Genomic DNA, 18287 nt, shown 5'->3' on the forward strand with positions numbered 1-18287 from the left:
CCTGCAGCATAAGCTGTATGCCTGATGAAGGCCCATGATAAGCAAAGACATGAAAGAGCTACAAGCTCAATCTGGAAGGCCCTAGTACATTTGCTAGTGCACAACAATCAGTAGTACATACAAAAGGCATTCAACAAAAATACAATTTACTATAGCACACTGTGGCAACAAAAGGGGAAAGTTAAATAAATACAAGCCATAAGTAGATTTGAACTCGTCATAAACAAGAAAAAATGATAAAATGGTATACCCAAATAAAGATTCATAAGCTAACTAAGCTAATTAACATAACAGCCCAATTTTAAAATACTGAATATAAAAATCAAAGGTCACAAATTCCTTGTAATTATCTGGTCTGTCTTATGAAGACCGGGACGGAGCATGAGAGTGTAACTCCTTTGAGGACGAACAGCAGCCGCACTATAAATAATTTGTTAAAAATCTTTAAAACACATTTTTATTAAGATGGACTATAAAGCAAAAAATCCCTTTTTGAGACGCCCAGATTTTCTTACAATTAATCATATCAACATGGAAAGAAACGCTACAAGAAAAAAATATATTTTTTATTTCTTGTAGCATTTCCTTCCATGTTTGACACCTGTGCTTTTATTCTTTTTAGACGTGATTAATTGTATGAAAATCCAGGTCTCAAAATTTTTTAAAATTCTTAGTGCATTTTAATGAAAGCATGCTATAATTTTTTTTCATTTCTTTTTTATTTCATACTTTTTAGTTTTGACAGAAATTCTATCAGATTTATGATTGTAGCTAACGAAATAGAACCCACATGATGACATCCTGGCAATCCAAAGAAGGTTTGAAAAATCAGTAATTATTAGCTCATTCTACCAAGTCAAAGGAGGTATGAAAAATCCAAAGATTTTCATACAAATTCTGAGATAATGAGAGAGGTCATTGTATCGGTCACTAGAGGACTGGAGACAATATTCAGAAGTGGGGTCTTGCCCCCTATGCTGAGTGCCTATATGGTCATCCCATCCAGACAATAAATCACATACCTTGTGGGTGTGAACATGAGCAATCTGTAATCAGGCCACTATGCAGTGGATACAATTTCAAGTTCATCGGGCAAAGGGAACAGGTAGAAAATTGAGTAACAAGTTTTGACCCAAACAGATGCAGAAGTCAAGTTTAATAAATGCATGTAAAAATAAAAAGACAATACATTAATCAAATATCCACTATGAAAAATAACTCATGCTGATCATCCTTATCATATATTTGCATACTAGCATAAGTAATAGCTTTTACTTCTGTACCCTGTGGGTGCTTCCCCAATTCGAACTCTTCACCATATAAAGTGGCTTTGATGCAGAAGTTTTCTTTGTCAAATTCACTTATTACCACCTTACGTGCTACGAGAAATGGCTCGGCTGAAAATATAAACAGGCACTCGTCCAGAAAGTGAAACAGAAGGCTTTCCATGTCATCTCCATTGGCTTCAATTTCCTGCTTGTCCAAAATTTCCACTTTGTCTATTTCAGTCATGTAGCCAAACATACCAACAGCACCTTGTTCAAAGGCCTCCGTAAGGTCATCCCCCCAGCTATGGATCTGCACATCCGCAGGATGATCTAGGTATTCATACTTGCACTCAGGTATTTCTAACTCCGCCGGAGAGAATTCCATCTGTAAGCATGTATTTGAGTTAGATTACAAAAAGCTTTTCCGCTAAAAAAATATCAAATGAGCTAGACAATGTAAAATTTACCATGAAAATCTAGTCTTTTATGAACAACTATATTCCTGAAAACAAATCACTAGCCTGCTAAACTTTATTAATTTAGCACCTGAGGGCAAATAAAAACTGTTTTCAGCAAAATAAAACTTGGTTTCTTCAAAAATTCATTCATCATAAAGATTTAATATTCAAATTAGGATCTCCTACATTAAAAATACATACTTAAGTAGCCCAGGGATGGGTAACAACCTAAACTGAAAGGTGCTCATGACAAATATATCATACATTGAAAATAGAAAAAATATGTGAAAAATATACCTAATAACAGTACTGTATTTTTAAAGCATGTGTATAATTAGGGACATTTTCAAACAATAACAGGCAGAGTACTGCGTTATTTTGTTTTCCATGTGAAGAAACAGGTTTTGCTATGTGAGGCATTTACAGAAGTCATTGAGAAATCCAAGAGATTTTTGGAAAGTTGAGGAATATCACTGTGAGGCACCAGTGTCAGAAGGGTCTTGGATAGGAATCATTTATGCAGATATATACATGTCATTTGGATAATCTAAGGTAGTTTTTAGGTCTAAATAGATGGAAAATCTAGCCAAAGTTCTCTGAATGTAAACAAGATTTTAATGGACATCTTTCAACTACAAATACTGAATGGTATATAAAAAGATGTTCAATTACTCCAGAATATAATAAAAATAGTATAGTAGCTAAATTAATGTGTAGATATAAGGCTAGACTACATACTTAGAACCAGGGCTTAGAAACATTCCTTGCACCTCAACTTCTTTAAGTTCCAACTAACTCTATCACTCTTTATAAACTGATTCTTTGTGTGTAAAGGCACAAAGAACAAAAATTCATGACCGTACTGAGGCACAAAGGTCATGATAATATGATGTCAGCTACTGCTATGCTGATGTTCTTGAGGGGTACTGTAGTCTGCCTCATTACAGCCTATGGCTCCATTTTTTTAAATTCAAACAATACATTGTAAAACTACCAATATTAGTAATCAGGCTTACCATAATTAGTGCATGGAAGAAAAATAAGTATTGTTTCCAGGTCAACAGCAATCTTAAAGAGTGACAATAGGTAATTTAAAATGGTAAATAACAGGGTCAACTGAAAACTTCCACAAATATTTGAATATTTTATCATCTAGCAATCAACATAAAATTATCATGATCTATAAATGAGAAAACCTTTAAAAAAGCACTATCGCATAATAGCCACTTTGACACAACTTGAAGAGAAAGGGCGGGTAAATATGTATTATTTAATTAATGGCATGAAAAGGAGACACCATGAGCAGAAACGGCAAGTATGAGGAAAACAGAGGAGAAAAAGATGGATGTAGCAGAAATGAGAATGTTGAGATGGATGTCGGGAGTAACAAGGGAAGATAGGATTAGAAATGAGTATATAAGAGGATCAACAAAGGTAGCTGAAATATCGAAGAAAATACAGGAAGGAAGGCTTCGATGGTATGGACACCTGTTACGAAGGGAGGAACGTCATGTTGGAAGACATACGATGGAAATGGAAGTGCAGGGTAGAAGGAAGAAGGGAAGACCAAGAAAGAGATGGCGTGATTGTGTAAGGGAAGATATGGAATTGAAAGGTATAAATGAGAACGAGGCACAAGACAGAAATCGATGGAGATGACTCATTCGTAATGGCGACCCCATATAGAAATGGGTTTAAGCTAGGAAGAAGAAGAAAAGGAGACACCATGAGCAATATAAGTCAAGTCAAATGGCATGCACTAGAAATGGTGATGTTAAAAACACTAACACTACAGTTTTAAGTGGAAAGGAATAAAACTAATCAAGAATATGAGTTAGACAAGTCTAACCTATTCAAAATTTTATCCACTTAACTTTCTAATAAGCATACCCATTGTGATGCCTTTCATACCATACATTTCACCTAGTAAATACTGTTGAACTGCAAAAAGCCAAGTGCCTCATTGTGACTAGAAAAAATAAGGCAGTAGCTCTAAAAGAAAGGAGTCTACTTCCTTTACTCATTTCCCAATAACATGCATAAAAACACAAGATCAACACATAGGCTATCCACAAGATGAAGTAAACAATAATTTTATATTGTGTTAAGTTATGGCTGAGGTTTAAGCCCAGTAGACCAACATGTCCTACATAAGGTTAGGTTTGTACATAGTACCAGTTCAAGTTAGGATAAAACTGAAGACTACTACTACTACTGTACCCCACTGATTTACTAAATACCAGTTTACATATTAAAAAGGTCCTTGGTTTTGTACCAGCCCCTTGGGGATGAACATAAAAACATAGGCAAAAGAGAGAAAATATTCATTTGCCAACTGGCAGCAACCAGGCTGCGGTAGTAGTCTTCAATTTCACCCAAGTAAAGGTCAGTAGGATCAGTCTGGTAGGATCAGGTACCTTAAGCTTCCCCAGCCAGGTCAGGGAACAGCGGCCTAAGTCAGGTTAGGAAGGTAAGGTCTGGTTAGGTCATGACACTGCAGTCTTAGGAATGTTACTAAGTTTGTTAACGTTGGCAGAACCTGCCTGCTGTTCTCAACTGGCCCCAAATGATAGTTTAGCTCAAAGTCATTTTCCACTGTTTAGCAGTGCTATAGGGTAAATGACCGAGCGGCAATATAGCGGGCACCTCTCTCGGAACACGGCCACTTCCCAGAAAAGCGCTTGAATTATGCCATTATTTCGTAATTTAGGAAAAAACGCTTACTTCGAGAGGAGTGTACAGGTTATGTTGTTCTGCCTGGATGGCCCACTACACTTGACTGATGCTCATGGCAGCTAATTCAAGTACTTTTATGGGAAGATGGCCACATTCTGGGGTATTTCTATACAGTATAAGCATTCCGCATGACCGCATCGTTCGTCCCCGCGAATACAAAAGCCACCAGGAATTGGGGCATCTAATGTATTTCGCAGCGTTTAATTCGAGCCCCTGGGGGTTAATTACAGTCATCCGAATAAATATTACTCAAAATTCTTGTTCAAAAAGGTAAAAATACATAGAAAAACTGCAACTGACATAGTTGAGGCCGCCGCAGAATAGTACTAGCCTATAGATCTACCCATTCTGGGATCGGTGGCCGCTATGTCGCCGCTTGGTCATTCACCCTAGGCTAGTAGTAACTATACTAGTACATCCATCATTACTGATAAACACATTGGTTGATACTTGTTGGAGGTAGGTATTAAGGGGTTTTTGGAGTACTAGTGTTGAAATAAAAAAAAATTAAAAAAATAAAAAGTTATCTAGGTAGTACCTAGACTAGAAGAAAATACAGAAAAATCCACTCATAACATAATTACCTCACCTTACAATCTATGGACCTCGGAGTACTAATGGGTAAAATCACAAAATAAAAATAAAAAATAAAAAAAAAATAAAAAAAAAGGTACCTACAAGGTATGCAACAGGAAAACTCCACTCGTAACATTATTACCTTACCTTACAACCTAAGGTCCTCGGAGTACTACCTATTGGCTGAAATCACAAAAAAATATAAATAAATAAATAAAAAGGGTACCTACCTAGTAGGCTACAGAAAAACTCCACTCGTAACAATCTTAGCTCATCTTATTATATACTCCAAGGACCTCGGAGTACTAATGGCTACAATCACAAAAAAATAAATTAAATACCTAAATACCTAAATAAAAGGTAACTACCTAGTACCTAGGCTACAGCAATATTCCACTCGTAACATTATTATACTAGCTATACCTCACCTTACAATGTAAGGACCTCGGAGTACTACCTAATGGCTAAAATCAAAAAATAAATAAATAAATAAATAAATAAATAAATAAATAAATAAATAATTAAATAAATAAAGATACCTAGCTAGTAGGTATGCTACAGGAATTCCACTCGTAACGTTATTACTATGGTATACCTCACCTTACAATCTCAGAAGGACCTCTTTGCGACACTATTTCAACAATTTTCCTAAGTTGAATCCTTGAAATATGATTCACCTGAGACAACTACTACAACTGTCGCAGTGCAACGTGAACAGGTACGCGGTAGTAGTGGTAGTAAACTAGTAATACCTAGTATAGGTATATTTCATCATCATGAGTAAAGATGTCACATGGGACTGAATAATTTCCTAACCTGTTTTAACCATTCCAACTCACCTGTCAGCAAATGCATTCACTCTGGCATGCACATATGACTAAAAAATAAATGTTGTAATTTGTCATTACCTCAAAATACCAACACAACAAAATATGCGAGATAAAAGGAATTTAAAAAAAATGGAATTTAGAAGTCTTATCACTACATCTTTCGGTGTCCAAAACAAATGAGGTTGTTATGATTCTCGCGCACGTCAACATTTCTACCATATAATTTTTGCTGCTATGACTTGCAATTGGAAAATACGATTAATGAAATGATAAAATCTGCAGTTACAAAGTTTGTTTGATAATCTAAAGCAAAAGAAATGATTGAGTTTGTTTTTAATGAACGAAGTTTAGAAGCATACACCACCATCGGTTCGTTCACAGCTAAATTGACAATGACAATACCACAACGCATGAAGAGAAAGTTTATTGCAGGTACAAAATAAGCTCTCAAATAACTACATTAATAAGGGTAATTTTTTCAAACTATTCATACACCAACTTTTCAAGGCGTATTAAATGCAAAAGAAACAAAACTTAGATATTTATTCTTAGGATACAGAACATATTTAAAGATATCTTTTATGTGCTTTAATAATCTTGACTTGAAAGATTGTACCAGGAGACTAGGTCAAATAATTATATGGAAAGATGCGTTGTATTTGTATGATATATTCATTTTATTATTTATGTATAGTGCCTGTATATCTATATATAGTATATATTAATAGAATATACTATATATATATATTATATAGGATATTAGATGAACGGAAATTGGCTGAGGATATAAAAAAAAGAATGTAAGACAAGACAAAATAGATGGAACACAACTATATGAGGAATAGCAACACATGAAGCGAGACTGAAATCAGAAAAAAATGAGAGAGAGCAGAACTCAAGAAATTTCCCTTCAATAAGAAGACAATCAACAACACCTCATTCATAAGATCTCTCCGTTGTGATATGTAGATGTCTTTGTAAGATCGCAATTCAATAACTTGTGGTTTAATCGTAAAAGGTGGGTTTTTTTCCCGATAGCTCATACTACTGATGAAACTTTTTTTTTATTATTAATCGTAAGAATGTTTTTTTTTAGTTGTTTTATATATATATATATATATATATATATATATATATATATATATATATATTATATATATATATATATATATATATATATATATATATATATATATATATATATATATATATATATATATATATATATATATATATATTCAACCCATTGTTTTTTATATTCATGAAAGCTTAACTTTTTTATTAATCGTAAAATTTTTTTAGCTGTTATATATATATCTATATATATATATATATATATTTATAATTTATAATATATATATATAATAAATATCTATATATATATATATATATTATATATATATATATATAACAGCTCCAACCCCTTTTTCATTCTATAAAAGCTTTTTGTATGTCATCGAAAGCTCACTCAGAACCAGACAATTGGCAATCTGTCACGTTCACAAAAACAAGATCACTTTATCCCTAGACCTATAGTACATAAGAGCAATTTCGGCCAGTCATGAACGCCCATCCACCCACACCGCGAGACGAGAACGCGTAGGCGTCCAAAAAGGTCTTTTAGTCATATATAACCACCGTTACAACATGTCACGTGGTATATATAAACTTCCATAGAATGCGTCGTCTGTCCCAGACGTCGCTATACCGCCGGAGGTAAAGGAAGCCGAGGGGTCTCTCTCTCTCTCGCTCGCTGCCATCCACAGAGAACGTGAGCTTCCTCCCATCGGAAAAGGATAAAGATAACGATTCCTTTAGCGTAAGGAAGGAAGGACTGAGATACTTAAGTATAAAAGATAGTCTCAGTAAAAATCGAATTCCGCAGACAAATATTTTTTTATTTTGAGAAACGAGCGCTAGAAGGAACCATGAAAAGTGTTTTAGCTTTGATGTGGATGACGCTGGGTCTGACTATGGCATACACAAGAATTATTCAGGAGGTAAGCCTACATACATATATATATCTATACCACTCTTCTCAAGTTTTATGTCCGCGAATATTTTTAAAGATTGCAAGGATATCTAGAAGGATCTCTTCATGGGAATTCTCCCTTGTAAAATTTTCTTTTTTTATTCACCATTTTACAGAAAACTCCCCCCCTCTCTTCCAAATGAGTCTAATATCCGCATAAACTTTTATGTACGATGATAACTTGAATTAATTTTCTTTTGCTAGTAAAAATCAATACTTCCGCGCTACAGTTAAAAACTGGCACAGTTAATGACCATTTTATATATATATATATATAATATATCTATAATATATATATATATATATATAATATATAGGTATATATATATATATATATATATAATGTATATATATACTTTCTATTAGCCTAATTATTTTCGTTTCCTGTGGCTATTTCAATCTTTCAGTTTCTCGACGGATTCAAATATAGCTTTACATTGCATCAAGTCCTTAGTTTTCCTGTAATTAAATACATACCTGTAATTCAATGTTACCAATAAACAGAAGTTCAAGCTTGCCCAATTTCCAAATGTGCACATATTTTATGATTCTGAAAGCTTAGTAAAACGAGAGAAGCAAAATTAGCATGAATATCGATGTTTACTGGAATTTAAGAGAAATTAGACGTATTGTCACATTCGGTACCTACATAAAGATGAAATATGGCAGCCAAGGGTTGAGTGAGACTAGTACTCGATAAAACATACTGACATATATTTTTATTCCTTACATCAAAATACGCAGTAATAATAATAATTATATAATGCAAAGGGTTTCCCCGTCTCTTGATATCAATTTTGAAAATAATCTGGGTAAAAAAAAAAAAATAAGTTGTTGGATGAAGTAGACGGTCTCTCTCTCTCTCTCTCTCCTTGACAAAACCTCCCTTATGGAAAATATGTCCTATATGAACACACATTCCTCTTTTCAATTGGGGGATGGACAACAGTTTTCCCTTTATATAAACATAATAAATCGAGTAAATCTACATTTAAAAACGGGTTATTTTCCCCCTCTTTGTGTAAAAAAAAAAAGCATGTCTTCTTCCATCCATCTTCTACCACTTCTCCTTGGTGATTCCTCGTTGGACGAGTGGTTCATGTGCTCGCCTACCGATTCGGTAGTCGCGAGTTCAATATGTATTTCTGACGATTAGAAATTCATTTCTCGGTATGATGTGGTTCGGATCCCACTATAATAAACGTATGTCCCGTTGCCAGGTATATCAGGGTTGCCGTTTTGAGGAATTTGATCTACTAGTGTGGGTTTCTGGTGACATCTGGCAACCCTCCGTGGCTTTTCCGGCCACAGGCCACGGCACTGAAGAATAAAATTCTTCACTTTGCCTTCACGAGCTGAGATGAACAGCGTTTTGAAGCTCACGAATGTTCGCTTCCGACTACGATTTCTTTGAAAATCAGAACTGCGTATGGTAACACTGCTAAAAGCCACTGGTGTGTAGAAAAAATGGCAACGCTGAGGTATATAACCAATTTGTTCCTAGCCACGTAGAGATATCTAAATCCTTCGGGCCAGCCCTAGGAGAGCTGTTAATAATCAGATCAGTGGTCTGGTTAAACTAAGATTATACTTAAGTTTTTCAATTCTTCTTCTTGGTATCAAATTTATTCTGGGAGGCAACACTGTGACCTCGTTTCATCTCTCTCTCTCTCTATAAACTCCAAGAGATGCAATATGATTGAAAAGAAGAAGCGAACTATGAACTTATTAGCAAGAATTTCCATCGTCACACGGCCAGGAGACGCGTTTCATCTGTAGACCAACCTCCAGCCACGCGACAAAGGACGTTACAGTTTGAAAAGGCGGACTTCAAAAGCCAATTGTGCAATTCCGGCGCCAACATGAAGAAGTTCGTGCATGAATCTTTCATTTGCAAGATGTGGAAGACGTTCGTTATATTTTGCCGTGAACGCATTTCAATGCAGTCTCTTCCTCGACCTCATTTGATGAATACACACACATGCAAATCATACGATATTGTAAGTGCAAATCATTACGTGTACCTGCATGTTCAGGAATATGATGTATACAGAGGCCGAGGGTGAAGTTAGACCTTCATTTTTCTCTTGATATTATGAGCTATTGACTAAGACCTGGGGGTGGGGGGGGGGGGGTTGGCTATCTTTTTTACGACCTTAATCTGATATGCACATAGATGTATTCAAGCAAGTATACATGAATAAGCCGCGTCAGTCCAAATTACCCTCGGCTCGAGTGATAGGTTAAGGAATTAAGGTTTGCAGACAGGTGAATCAAAATTGCTGGACTTGTTAATGATTCACTATTACAATAAATAATAAATATGAGACTTAGCTTGAATATATATATATATATATATATATATATATATATATATATATACATACACATTTGATTGATTGATTTATTAGTTCTTACTGGCGTCGCAACGACGAGGTTACTGACGCCGTATATATATAGAGAGAGAGAGAGAGTTAATGTTTATAGACAGGGGAATTCGAAATGATTAATTATTGCAACATATGGGACTTTGCTTGAATATATTCTCCAGAGAGAGAGAGAGAGAGAGAGAGATTCGTTTAAAACCACTCTGACATCTACTATAGTAGATTCACATCAACCGTGCATTTGATGTCTAGGCCAGTCCCCTACGATGCTCCTGATTGGCTGTTGATAAGCCAATCACAGGACTGGAAATTCTCAGTCTCTCTCGAGAGTTCTCATGGGTAGGATCTACGTTCCACCTCTCCTGAGAGATACGTCTTTCGGGAGAGGTGGAACATACATCATGCCTTTGTGAACTCTCTCGAGAGACTTTGAGTTTCCAGCCCTGTGATTGGCTTATCAACAGCCAATCAGGAGCATCTACCAGGTATAGTCATCACAAGTCCCAATTCAAAGCGCATATATTATCGCCTGTACCCTTCAGTCAAGCAATGCTACTAAACAAACTCGATAACTAAGGTACTAAACAAAAGCAATTTCAAAAATGATTCTCTAACAAAAAATAAAAAAGGCCAGTGAACTTTCAATTTCGAAGTGATTCTCATCTGCAGAATTCTGAGTCAGTGATGCCAACCCCTCTAACCCTACGCCCCCTATAGGAGATGAGAAATTACCCTACATAACCGAAAATGATTATCCAACATTCTGCGGCTATGATATTAATAAATCTTGAGATTATGTTTAGATGCCATATCATGAATACTAATAAAGCATATTGATCTAAACATACCTTGTTACAATTACCCTACATTTGAAAATATTCCCCTGCTGTCTAAGATTTTGCCCATATTACCCTACGCGTAGGGCAATTACCCTACAGTTGGAGAAGCTGTTCAAAGTCTTTCTGTCTCTTCTTTGCAGCGTGCTATCAGCGACGAGGGACCAGCTTCCAACACAGTCTCTGAACTGTGCGACGCCCAGACGCCATGTGGATGGGAGATATACGGAGGGTTGAGGAATCACGTCTATTACTTGAAAAACGAGTAAGTCGTCAGTCATTTCTGGTTGTCGAGTCACAGAGGAAATGGGTGGTAAGTGAGATCTGTTGTCGACAGCCGGGAACGAGCGCCATACTCTGTTTTTTCCATCTGTCCATCCGCCTGTGGTGGTGGCGCATGGTAACACTGCGTCCCGGGCTTTAAGTAGTTATGCTATGTGTAGGTTTTAGGTAAATAAAAGGATATCTTGGTGTATATTTGCAACTGAAAAGTGTTTTAATAATTTACTGTATGCGAATTACACGTTAATATTCGAAACAGGATATTATTTAAAGCCAGGGACGCAGTGTTACCATGCGCAAGCACCACAGGTGGAAGGACAGATGGAAAAAAACAGAGTATAGGTATAGGGGAAACAACCGAGCAGACTAGCTGATCCAGGTTTGTCCGCTTGTTAATCCACCCTCCGAAAAAGTACGTTTGCTTACTTCGAAAGGAGAGTAGAGGTCTCGAGGTGTTGCTCCCACCACCGATGACTCATGACTGGTGCCCATCTCCGGTGTCAGGACGTGTTAAAGTACTTTTTCGGAGGGTAGATCAACAAGCGGGCAAGACTGGATCAGCAAGACCACTCGGTTGTTTCCCCTACGTAGATGTCCGTCGTCTGTTACTTGAAAACTGAATGTATTTTGCACAGTATTCTTTGAAGAATTCCGTAACTGGCATTAAAACAAACACACAACTATATCATTTGGATACACTAAAAATAACAGTGGTTACTGGCTTTAAAACAAACAAACACGCAACCATATCATCTGGGATACACTAATAATAACAGCGGACCTAGAACACTGCCTGTGGAACTCCAGACGCAATAGTACTATATCTTAATTCACTAAAGATTCCGTCCATAGCAACTCATTGCTGCCTATCTGCGAGGAAACTTTGAAGTAATCGTTAAACACAGCCACCAACTCCAAGATTCTGAAGTTTAAAGTTAAATGACTTGTGATTTACTAAATCGAAAACAGCAATCAAATCTATTTTAATTTCTCTGCACTCAAAACCATTACCAAAGTTCCCTTGCAAATGGTATGGCAAGTCTTTAACTGCTTCGTGTACGCATGTTAACTATCACAGCTAAGGATAAATGATGCCAGTTTTGTCGACCACAGATGAAGATGAGTAATTCTTTCAAGTTGGTTACTTCTATTCGCAGAACGGCGAGTCTCAACCAAAATGATGTAATTCTCATTTGAATGATTTTGTCTCCACGAGTTGAATTTGGTGCTTAGGATAGTGTTGCCATAGCAACGTGATCCATTTTCTTTTTTCAACTATTTAAAAAAGAAAACTTTTAAAGCCTCTTTCTTCCAGGTTTCTTTCCAACCGCCTGTTCAACCTCTGAAACCTTTTCACTCGCAATATTATTCCTTCCAGCGCTGAATGCTCTCATAGGTCCAAGCGCTTAGACTTTGGCCCAAAATTTTATACTCCATCCATCAGAGATTTTGTTTGTTTGTTTGAATGGTGTTTTTACGTTGCATGGAACCAGTGGTTATTCAGCAACGGGACCAACGGCTTTACGTGACTTCCGAACCACGTCGAGAGTGAACGTCTATCACCAGAAATACACATCTCTCACCCCTCAGTGGAATGCCCGAGAATCGAACTCGCGGCCACCGAGGTAGAAGGCCAATACCATACCGAGCACGCCACTTAGGCGCTTCTATCTGAGATGTCAAAACTTCAAGTCATTCTCTTTCTCGTTGCAGCATCACAGACTTAAAATGCAATTTTACATCAAGAGACGGTTTCCCAGAAACTCTATAACCTCAGTTTTGAAGTCGTTAGAACTGTAATTGATAAGGCGAACGGGAAAAAAATACGCTACGCTGTAAACAGAATTATTTTTGGAAAGGTCGCTCGCTTGATTGCTAAAAAATACTGAAAGTTCGAACGACTTCCATCTCGCAATTTAATCTTATCGCACCTCCATAATTACGGGGACATGACGTTAATGGAACCAATCAGTTCGCTGGGATAACATTAAATAACGCGGCGCAGAAAGTAATGAGGCCTGATTTTTAAAAAATCTAGCTACTGAGAAACAAATAAACCTCTTAAGTGAGAAATCTAATTACCTTTCAATTAAGGTAGAAATTTGCATCAGTAATAGTATTTAGGTGTTGTACACGACTAATATCTTTCTGAGAGAGAGGACTGGAATACCACGGCGTACTAATTGCTGATTAAGTGCAGGACACACCATTCTAAGTTGGAATCTCTAACGTACTTGGGATTTTATTTTATTTTTTATCGTATAATCAAACTCATTCAAAAATCAAGGATAGAATCGTTACAACTATTGATGCCACCTGAACACTAGTGTGTGTGTGTATAATATATCTATATATATATATATATATATATATATATAGATATATATATATATCATCTATATATATATAATAATTATATAATCATTTCAACCAACAGACAATCGTCTGTAACAAGATTATGTAAGAAGATTCCATGGCATTTACTTATATTCTCCTTTCTTTTAAAACAGAGGAATACTGTAAGCAAGCAAGTTTCATGTTTTGTTATTGGAAAATCAAAATCAAAATAAAGTTCAGAAGTAAATACATCAAATAAAAATGTTTTTAAACATTTCCTGTTCATTTCTTCATCTCTCTGGGTGTAGACTCGAACTAGCATCTCGTGTGTGTGTGCGTGTGATTATTTTTAATATTTTTTTTATTAATATAACTAGCTACACATAAAAACCAACATAAATAATTACAGCCCACGAAAACGAACAGGTCATTAGGTCATCTCCCGGACGTAAGCTTTATATAATGCCTAAAGGATATTTCTTTAGACCTAGGTAGACTCGGACTAGCATCTCGTGTGTGTGTATGTGTTTTTTATTATCATCATTATTATCAATAACTACACACACAAAAACCGAAATTATTTACAGCCCGTGGAAATGAACAGGACCCAAGGTCATCTCCCGGACGTGCCATGGGACGAGTTATAAGCTTATATAAGCCCTAAAGCATAATTATTTAGACCTAGGCTTAAACGCTCTTATAATGACTGACTGATATACGTATACGTCTTGCGGTCGAAGCCACCTCACTGAAAACAAAAGTGTTGTGTTCGAGAGCGCGCGCTCCAAACTCCAGCCCTACTCCAAGCATGAGTAAGAGCTATACTCCACCCAAGGAGTAAAAGGGCGTGGAGGGTCATCCGGATTCTTTCCCGTCTTTTAATTGAAATGCCAGCGAGTCGCAACGTGATCCAGGCGTTGGTCCGCTCCGCTCCTGAAGTGCGTATAGGGTTTCAAATTCAATTAAGATCAGGCGTTCTCCGTCGCTCTAGAAATAGCTAGTATATAGCCCACGGCGGGCGGCTTCCTACAGATCGTCGGCAGAAGAAGTGTAATGGGTGGTGTGTTATGACTATAAAAAAAAAAATATGCCGGTTCCTTGAGTCTGCTGCTTTATAATCATACTTCACAATCTAGTAAGTCTATAGGATATTCTTGCTTCTAAGCAATCCTCCACAAACATACACACACACAATATATTAAGTCTATAGGGTATTCTTGCTTCTAATCACACACACACACGTGTGTGTATATATATATATATATATATATATCTATATATAGATATATATATATATATATATATATATACGCATTAAGCTACAAATGTCCTTTAATATCTAATAATTCGCTCTACCTCGGAATTAATATATTTTCATATGTTAACCGAAGGGGAATTTTTTTTAGTTAATAATAAGTCCCCTTCAGTTTACATATATGAAAATATATTAATTCCGGGGTAGAGCGAATTAGATATCGAAGACATTTGTAGTTTAATGTGTATATATATGAATCACGGTGATGTGATCAAACACACACACACACACACACATATATATATATATATATATCTATATATATATATATATATTCATATATACCTATAATATATATATATATATATACTATATATATTATAATATATAAATAAAAATAAATATAAACAAAGCTGTTGCCATATGCGCAGTGAGCACTGTCAAACCCTCAGTGATATGCTTGTACAATATATTCTAAAACCCATTCTTATATAGTCCGGCATCTTCATGTCCATGGATGCTTTTTACCATAGATTTTGTCAGAATTTGAAAATCAATGGCCAGATAGAAAATGAAACACCTCTTTAAGCGGTGTGCGGTATGGTTAATTATTATTTTCCCTTACTCGGGGAGTAAGCCTACAAAATTGCTTCTTTTTTTTTTTTTTTTTTTTCTTTTTTTTTTTTTTTTTGTTTTTTTTTTTTTTGGGGGGTGGGTAGAAAAGCCTAAAGAGGTCTGAAAAAGGCGTTTTACGCTAACTTAAATAAGTGAATATTGGGATAGGGTATTTATAATGTATTTATTAGAATGAAAATGTAAAAAATGAATGATGGGCATATTAAACAGTACAGGAAAATGATTTCTCATAAATATATCGTATTTTCTAAATTTCGTTGGTGAAACAACGTAGATTTTGGCACGTTTTAAATTATTTGGTGTACTGAGTTACTTTGTGTTTCCACTTATAACTGAGAACACTATATGAACGTGTTTAATTTGTGTCCTTTTTATTTGATCCTAGTTGTCAGTATATGAGTAGTACTAATTATGAGTATTAATGACGAAGACCACTTCACCTTAAGTTAGGAATATAATGTCCACAATTTATGCGTCAGTAGAAAATCATCTTGCACGCGTCCCTAGTAAGCTGGGGATCGGATCCCGTCTTGTTATCGCAACATGACGAGCAAATTACATTCCGCTGCAGGAACACGAATCTACAACCGTGTGTTGTAGACTCATAAATGAGCCTCTCTTTCTCTCTCATCCAAAAGAAAACAGAGCTGTTTTTGACTTCGCGAATATAAACTACATTTCATCTCTTCCTCTCCTCCCCACAGATGCCAGTGCCCCCAGAACACCCGCTGCGTGAGGGTCGACGAAGACATCCTACAAGAGGCCTACATATACCAGTGTCGGAGAGTCGCTTTCAACGACTTCTTCTGAAGAAGTCGTGTGTGCGACCTTCGCGTTCAGCTGCTGACGAGAAGGATTCCCATTTCCTTTTCTTTTACCCCTAACCCCCTTCTTTTGAGAATGCGTATAAACCTAGTCCTAGTAGACAGGGTTCTGCCGGAATTTTGCGAGGAACCAGGGGAAACGTTCATCTGACACCATCCCTTTTATCAAACGATGCAATTCTTCCGGAGATTAATTTGAAAGGAATTTTTTTTTAACGTGGAGAAAAACTCAAAAACAACCCGCTACCCTGGCCCACCGACTTAAAATATACAAGTAAAATCAATGAATAAATATATATAGCTAACTCATATCCACGTATGGCTGTTAAGAGTTGACAATGTAGAACACGATTAGGATCAATAAACTAGCAAGGCCGTTGCTGACATGCGCTACAGCAGCGGATAAATCTGACAAGAAATGTGCAAGCTCTTAAGAATATTTCACCCGAATTGGAAAACATCCGTCAATATCACATGTTGACTTGTATGTTACAAAGCAACATTTCAGGATGGTTCAGTACTGTTATTATTTCCCGTTAACATTCTTTAAACTTTTTTTTCACCAACCTTCATTGTTGTTACTTTCCTGGGATATCTTTGTTTATAAATAGAGTTCTTATGGAAAAGTGTCATATAATTTCTAATACATTATTAAGCACCTCCATAGACAATGGAGAGGATCTGATATTGACAATAATTAACAATTAAGCGGGCTGGTGTCAGAAAGAGCGTCCAGGCAACAGTAACTAAATATGGCACTGTCTCACTAAATATAATTTTGGTACCAAAAATGAACTAACATCAAATCACAACGTGTTTGTCCGAAGGCTTATTTTAAAAACCAGGGGCTTTGTAAATTCCCGGATACTTCATTCAAATTCCTCAATCATTGAAAATCATCTGCTCCAAAGAATAATAAAACTTGAGACTATAACAAGTACTTAAGTGTGTATTGGGATATGTAGGCTTATGAATAAAGAACCAAATATGCCCGTCTTTTCTTTCCAGTCCTTGCATTGTTTTCGAGTTACATGGAACCAAGAACTATAGGAAAACTCTAATTTGTAATTCTTTGTCTTTAATACAAAGAGGAAAGCCAAGTACGAGTTTTTTTAGCGTATTAATTGAAAGAGGAAAAGACGCTCAGTGAAGTCAGATGTTTACGAGATTAATAATATCCCGCTATTTGTGCAACGCGAAATTCACCCATACTGTTTGAGAGAGGTGATCTCCCACAAAAATACATAAATGAATAAATGTTACCAAAACTATAATCAAAAGGTAGTACCATAAGAAGTTCGGTAATACTGTACTCAGTGATGCCAATATTATCAGCAGTAAGTACGTATATACAGAAAACGGGGGCTAAGCGCTAACATTAAACCATACAAAAAATGCACGTTAACGGTTCTTGGCCAACCTATAAAAAAAAACAGCAGTGAAAGCATACATGCTGCTGACATTCCGAGCTTTATACAAAACGCTGAAATTAATGAGCAACGAAACAAGGATATATCAGTCTACGAGCAGATAAACGAAAATGACACTATCTGCGCAAACACGATATGACGCACAGGATTATCAGAGGAAGTCAACAACAGCTATACACTTCGTTTGCTTTTCCTTTGCTATGTTTGCAGTTTCCAAACAGCCACCAAGCAACCAACGAAACTATTCAACTCTCCCACTCCCACAACCACAAAGGTCTCACGTTTAACCTGAAGAATGATCCTCTAGTATTGTTGTCATGCAATCGTATACCAGAGTGACTATAACGCCTTTAGATGTGTCTACGTATATGCATACCTATCTATATGCCTATCTGAATGT

At 36.2% G+C, this 18287-nt stretch overlaps 2 protein-coding genes across 4 annotated transcripts; one reads left to right on the plus strand and one right to left on the minus strand.

Annotated features, from left to right (window-relative positions):
• Positions 1–1118: 1118 nt before the first annotated feature.
• On the minus strand, positions 1119–5945 carry LOC135214973 (protein archease-like). 3 transcript variants are annotated; one of them, XM_064249473.1, is made up of 2 exons: positions 5878–5945; positions 1119–1653 (listed from the first exon to the last, which is right to left on the minus strand). In XM_064249473.1, exon 2 carries the CDS (start codon positions 1651–1653, stop codon positions 1195–1197), a length of 459 nt encoding a protein of 152 aa, XP_064105543.1. In that variant the 5' UTR covers positions 5878–5945; the 3' UTR covers positions 1119–1194. The 3 variants fall into 3 exon arrangements, with proteins under 3 accessions (XP_064105543.1, XP_064105541.1, XP_064105542.1); XM_064249471.1 differs by lacking the exon at positions 5878–5945 and adding an exon at positions 5639–5811; XM_064249472.1 differs by lacking the exon at positions 5878–5945 and adding an exon at positions 5269–5334.
• Positions 5946–7466: 1521 nt separating this feature from the next.
• Positions 7467–17433, plus strand: LOC135214974 (uncharacterized). Its single transcript, XM_064249474.1, has 3 exons — positions 7467–7868; positions 11267–11388; positions 16338–17433. The coding sequence occupies exons 1-3, from the start codon at positions 7797–7799 to the stop codon at positions 16441–16443; spliced, it is 300 nt and encodes a 99-aa protein (XP_064105544.1). The 5' UTR covers positions 7467–7796; the 3' UTR covers positions 16444–17433.
• The last annotated feature ends 854 nt before the right edge of the window (positions 17434–18287 follow it).

Source organism: Macrobrachium nipponense, chromosome 46 (assembly GCF_015104395.2).
Source record: "Macrobrachium nipponense isolate FS-2020 chromosome 46, ASM1510439v2, whole genome shotgun sequence".
Classification (NCBI taxonomy): Eukaryota; Metazoa; Arthropoda; class Malacostraca; order Decapoda; family Palaemonidae; genus Macrobrachium; species Macrobrachium nipponense.

What these genes read in the sequence shown, in the direction of transcription:
- LOC135214973 (XM_064249473.1), bottom strand. Translation starts at nt 1,653, where the DNA reads ATGGAATTCTCTCCGGCGGAGTTAGAAATACCTGAGTGCAAGTATGAA.
- LOC135214974 (XM_064249474.1), top strand. Translation starts at nt 7,797, where the DNA reads ATGAAAAGTGTTTTAGCTTTGATGTGGATGACGCTGGGTCTGACTATG. An exon ending in ACACAAGAATTATTCAGGAG is followed by an intron (nt 7,869 to 11,266) that starts GTAAGCCTACAT and finishes TCTTCTTTGCAG; the next exon opens with CGTGCTATCAGCGACGAGGG. An exon ending in GTCTATTACTTGAAAAACGA is followed by an intron (nt 11,389 to 16,337) that starts GTAAGTCGTCAG and finishes TCCTCCCCACAG; the next exon opens with ATGCCAGTGCCCCCAGAACA.